Below are 5,000 nucleotides of genomic sequence, written 5' to 3'. Positions count from 1 at the left end.
GCACTTAACCATCCTGTAAAAAAAAAATGAAAAGACAATTTTGGGATGTATTTTTTTTGGGCTGTAATATGTTGAAAATAATATTGAAAATAGTTTTGATTACTGCTGTTAATTTAAAGCATGTTTCAGACTTTTATTATTATCTTCTTTTCACCTTCTGTTTCTTCATCAGGAAGCTATACTTTAGGATACATGAATAAGTGTAAAAACAAAGGGAAAAAAAATTAACAGACCATTTGGTAGTTAAAAAAAAACTTACTGCTTGCGAAAGAACAACACACGTGGTCTTATTTGTTGTTATATGGTGTTTAATGACATACACTTCCCGGAAAGAACAAAACAAAATTTATCCGAAGATGTTATTTAAACTATTTTCTCAAGAGTGTATTAAAATCAGAATACACTTCATGGTTCGTGGAAACGTTTAAACTCTTCACACACACAGAGTATCTCTTTGTTGTTCGCAGAAGCCACGTGCTATGTTTTTATGTCACTCGTTAAATGATTTTTCTTTCTCTTGGATATGTCTGTGATGCCAAATGTAACAAGTGCCCATCGATAGACGAGAATTTTAATTTTTACATCATGACTTAATGTGTTGATTTCACGACTGGAATACTTGTAGGTAAAAGTTCTTCATTTAATAGCCATTTCATATGTCGCTCGTGTGCTGGGGAAAAAGAAATATGTTCAACACAGTGTAGTAGATGATATAAAATCGCACTGGCTACCGTGTTTGTCCACAATTTAGCCTTAAAAGAATAGATATTGTCCTGCATTCCAATCCGGAGAATTTATTGATAACCATCATAACAGTCTGCTGCTATCCCGTATTACGGGCCCATGCTGAAGTAGCTTTTCGCTTTTGTAGGCTACCAACATCCATAAACACGCTCGCATTGTAAAACTCACGCTTGCGTTGTATGGGGATTGTACAAGCTGAAACCATTCCCTGGTCACCCTTATTGTTGTGTACAGTACAAAATAAATATTGCATTACTTGAGGAAAAAAGTGCCTGTGGTGAACTTATTTCACAAAGCGAAACGTATTGTTTTCATTGACACTGACATTCGACGGGGACGATTTTCATGGGCGGACAGGTGAGAGCATGGGAAAATAGCGGTCTGCATTATTTTATCAGCCAAGTCGAACGACACAGTACTGAAAATTCTTGAAAATGATTTTGTTTGTTTAAGTGTGTCGGACACTGGTTAACAAAAATGGAAACTAACTTGATGTTGTGCAGTCATTTCGTGAATAAAACTTTCGCTTAAAAAAAAATCAATAAGTTAACGCTTGTAAAGTTCCTCGCATGCATGGTAGTTAAGTTGGAATGACAGAGGCGCAGTTCAGTAAATGTACAGCAGGGGGAGACTTCCGATCGTAAACAAATTAGACGAGCCTGCGCAGAGGTGAAAGAAAGGAGTCAAACCAGTTCGCGGGAAACTTAAGAAGCTGAAGCTAGTGACTAAGGTTTTGATAATTTTGCGTTCATCTTGGGCTTTAGGAAATGGTAAGCCTCGTAATGTTATTATTTGTTTTCAATTGAAATAGTTTAGCCTTTTAAAAGATGAAATGTTAAGGGAAAACGCATAGCACGCTGACTGACGCTGAGAGAACTTCTTATCACTGGATTCGGCCTCGTATTTTATAACATTACTCGCTATTTCGGGTCTACCCACGATCTAAAACATCATATTAACAGGTTAACTCACGGTTAGATCCATGAAAGACTGGCTTAGTTTATCTGAAAATCGTCAACAGTTGGTTATATAGCTTCCTAATTATTGGCGAACCTGGTTAATCGGTGAGCTTTCCGAAATGTAAACATTGATTGCTGGTCTGCATGTAGCGGAGCAAGTTAACGTGTTAATGTGAGAGTTAATCAGCTGTTAGGCGAAATCTGTGCGATAATAGTAATAAAATAAAAACCATTGCAGGGTCGCCCCAGCGTAGTTTGCCTCCCTGAAAGAGGCAATTGCATATATTACATACCAGCTCAGTTCCCGTAGTGTAGTGGTTATCACGTTCGCCTAACACGCGAAAGGTCCTCGGTTCGAAACCGGGCGGGAACAAGTGATTTTTTTTTCTTTCGAGTTAACTGAACAGACGAGATTACTTAAAACCTCTCTTATAAACAAACGGGAGAGAACCGTGTTATTAATATAACGGCAATATACTGTTACCGTAAAGACTGTGGAGAAACCTTGAACATCAAATTTCAGTTATTCAAGCCAGTAATTCAGGCAAAACACATAGATATTTGGAATACTTCTGCATGGAATGTTAGTTCAAAACGGGTAACACGCAGATCTGTTCCTCCACGGGGGTATTCCAGAGAGCAGGTTTAGTGAAAACTCAGAGTTAGTAAACTGAGGACAAGTAGTAAACATCCTAAAAGAAGAGCCCTGTGGCTTCATTCTCCTAGCAAAACAAAGCCATAGGGCTCTTCTGTTAGGTGGTTTACTACTTTCTCTGAGTTAACTAACTCTGAGTTTTCACTAAACCTGCTCTCTGGAGCACCCCCCTGCTCAGACCATTATACAGACTAGCTCTCTCTCTCTCTCTCTCTTTTTTTGTGTCTTTCTCCAGTCTAAGAAGAAAGGATTGAGTTTGGAGGAGAAGAGGAGTCGCATGATGGAGATATTTTTTGAGACTGTAAGTTTCTGCTCAGAATTTCAGACTGTCAGTAAACAGTGAACTGACGGTAAACTGTTGACTTTACCTGTTTATCAGTCACCTTTATATCGCGTGTTTTCCTCTTTGCTCTTTTGACTGCCACCTGCTGGCAGCTCGTGTTATTACACGATATGAAATAAACAGTAGGACAAAAAACAGTCAGTCCCTGAGGTGATATGCACTAAATGTTGATATCTTTCCCTCTCTTGCTTAAATTATCTTTAATATAAATCTCAGTGAAAAATTCAAACGTTCTTCAGAATTGGTTGGTAGGTGCGGACATGGCTGAGAGTGTGTGTGGGTTGGTAGGTGTGATCATGGCTGAGGGTGTGAGTGTGTGTGTGCACGTGTGTGTGTGTGTGTGAGCCTGCTGGGCTACCCTTATATGGTTTTGTGGGTAATCTGGGGTGTAATTCTGTTGAACTGATCTGACAGTGTGTGTGGGGGTTGAGGGCAGAATTGCCTGACAACTTGACTTTACCCAAATGAACACAAATGTTAATCTCTCTCTCTCTCTCTCTCTCTCTCTCTCTCTCTCTGTCTCCCCCCTTCTCTCTTTCTCTCTCTCTCCCTCTCTCTTTCTCCCTCTCTCGTTCTCATAACTAGAAGGACGTGTTTCAGCTGAAGGACATTGAGAAAATTGCCCCCAAAGCCAAAGGGATCAGTAAGTGGAAGCCACTGTTTAAACAAACACCATAATCTAAACTAAACTAAACTAAACTAAAACTCGACTCAACTCAATTCAACTAAACTAACCTATACTAACCTCTACTAAACAAGTACATCAGTAAACTCTCAGAGGAAAACTGTCATTATAAGTATCGTTGTTTTGGCAGCTGATTACTGTTCTGTAGAAGAAAAAGAATAACAGTCTTGTTTTCTCTTGGTGCATTCTTTAGAAGTCACATTGCCTTTCATGACCATGTACACTCGAAAACGAACGGACATCCCATAATTAGAGTTTTTATTCCCTCCTGCACATGATGGCAAAGCTGGTGTAGCCATGGAAACGCACCCTGCTGTCCCCTCGAGTATGGCAGCTTAACACAGACGACATTAGTAATGCGAGAGTTTTTTCACAGCGATGTTAAGTGAACCTCTAAATGTGGAGGTTCAGTCTTCATCCTCTGGGACCTTTTCTTTTTTCTTTTTTCTTTTTTCTGCTTTGCTGGACAGGCGTCCTTGGCACGTGTGCAGGGAGGGGTCCCATGTAAAAACACATTTCGTACAGGCATGCAGAGTGTGGAACAGGGCAGTCTGGAACAAGAGTTCTCCTGTGTGTGTGTGTGTGTGTGTGTGTGTGTGTGTGTGTGTGTGTATATGTGTATGTATATGTATGTGTGTATGTATATGTGTATGTATATGTGTGTGTGTGTGTGTGTATATGTATATGTGTATGTATATGTGTGTGTGTGTGTATATGTATATGTGTGTGTATATGTATGTGTGTGTGTGTGTGTGTGTGTCTGTGTGGGCAGGGAATCAGCTCAAACAGGACTGTCACAGAGAAACTCACGTTAATTGTCGGAAACTTGATCCCTGTGCTTACCCCCCCCCCCCAATTAAAAACACATGTTCGAGACCGTTCATATGTGTGCATGAACATGTGTGTGCATGAACATGTGTGCATACATATGTGCATGTGGGCGTGTGTATGTGGGCCTGTGTGTGTGTGTGTGTGTGTATATGTATATGTGTGTGGGTGTATGTGTGTGTGGGCTTGTGTGTGTGTGTGTGTTATTTGGACTGAATGACTGAGAAGAAAGGACAGGGGATTGTATGTATGTTCTCTGACGTAATAGTCTACATCTAGAATAAACTTCTGATTTCAGCGTAACGCACTCCGGGGTTTGAAGCCAAGTCTTCTGCATACACTTAGAGTTTGGATTGTAGTTTTCCTGTGTTTTGAATAGGGTTTGATTACAGTCTGCTGTGCAGCTTGTATACAGAGAATAGAATCTCTTACAAAGCTTTACATTTGTTGGAGAACAAACCACATTCATATGAGTAATACCCTGGTTTTTTACGCTTAACAAACATACATTTCTGTTTTGTCGTTGTTTTCTTTTTTCTTACAGTCAGCCAAACGCCATCTCAGAAAGTCTGTGATTTTTGCTAATTGCTTGTTTGTTGAACATGTAACATTAACTGAAAGTCTTGTTCTTCTGTTTACCGCGTTCCCTGGTGTTTTTAAAAGGCTCGTCTGACTTGGCTCGTTTGGGTTTGTCTCAGACCGCCTCGTCGACCTAAAGGCGGAGAGATCAGACCACAGAGCGGTCCGTTCTCCTCTCCTCAGTCACGCTCCATCACTTATCTGTCC

The 5,000-nt window shown here is 40.2% G+C and overlaps 1 protein-coding gene and 1 non-coding gene across 2 annotated transcripts in view; both read left to right on the top strand.

The window, feature by feature from the left end:
- Window positions 1-1,089: 1,089 nt before the first annotated feature.
- mnd1 (meiotic nuclear divisions 1 homolog (S. cerevisiae)) overlaps window positions 1,090-5,000 on the top strand; it is an 11,599-nt gene continuing 7,688 nt past the window's right edge. The window contains exons 1-3 of the mRNA XM_030788246.1: window positions 1,090-1,101; window positions 2,594-2,659; window positions 3,287-3,344. Coding sequence (XP_030644106.1) covers window positions 1,090-1,101; window positions 2,594-2,659; window positions 3,287-3,344 — 136 coding nt within the window. The remainder of the gene's footprint in view (window positions 1,102-2,593; window positions 2,660-3,286; window positions 3,345-5,000) is intronic.
- trnav-aac (transfer RNA valine (anticodon AAC)) lies at window positions 2,004-2,076 on the top strand. The gene has a single exon. It is a non-coding gene; the product is annotated as a tRNA-Val (tRNA).

This window comes from Chanos chanos, chromosome 11 (genome assembly GCF_902362185.1).
Source record: "Chanos chanos chromosome 11, fChaCha1.1, whole genome shotgun sequence".
NCBI lineage: Eukaryota > Metazoa > Chordata > Actinopteri > Gonorynchiformes > Chanidae > Chanos > Chanos chanos.
The sequence above is the reverse complement of the archived record's forward strand: the minus strand, read 5'-3'. Positions and strand labels throughout refer to the sequence as shown.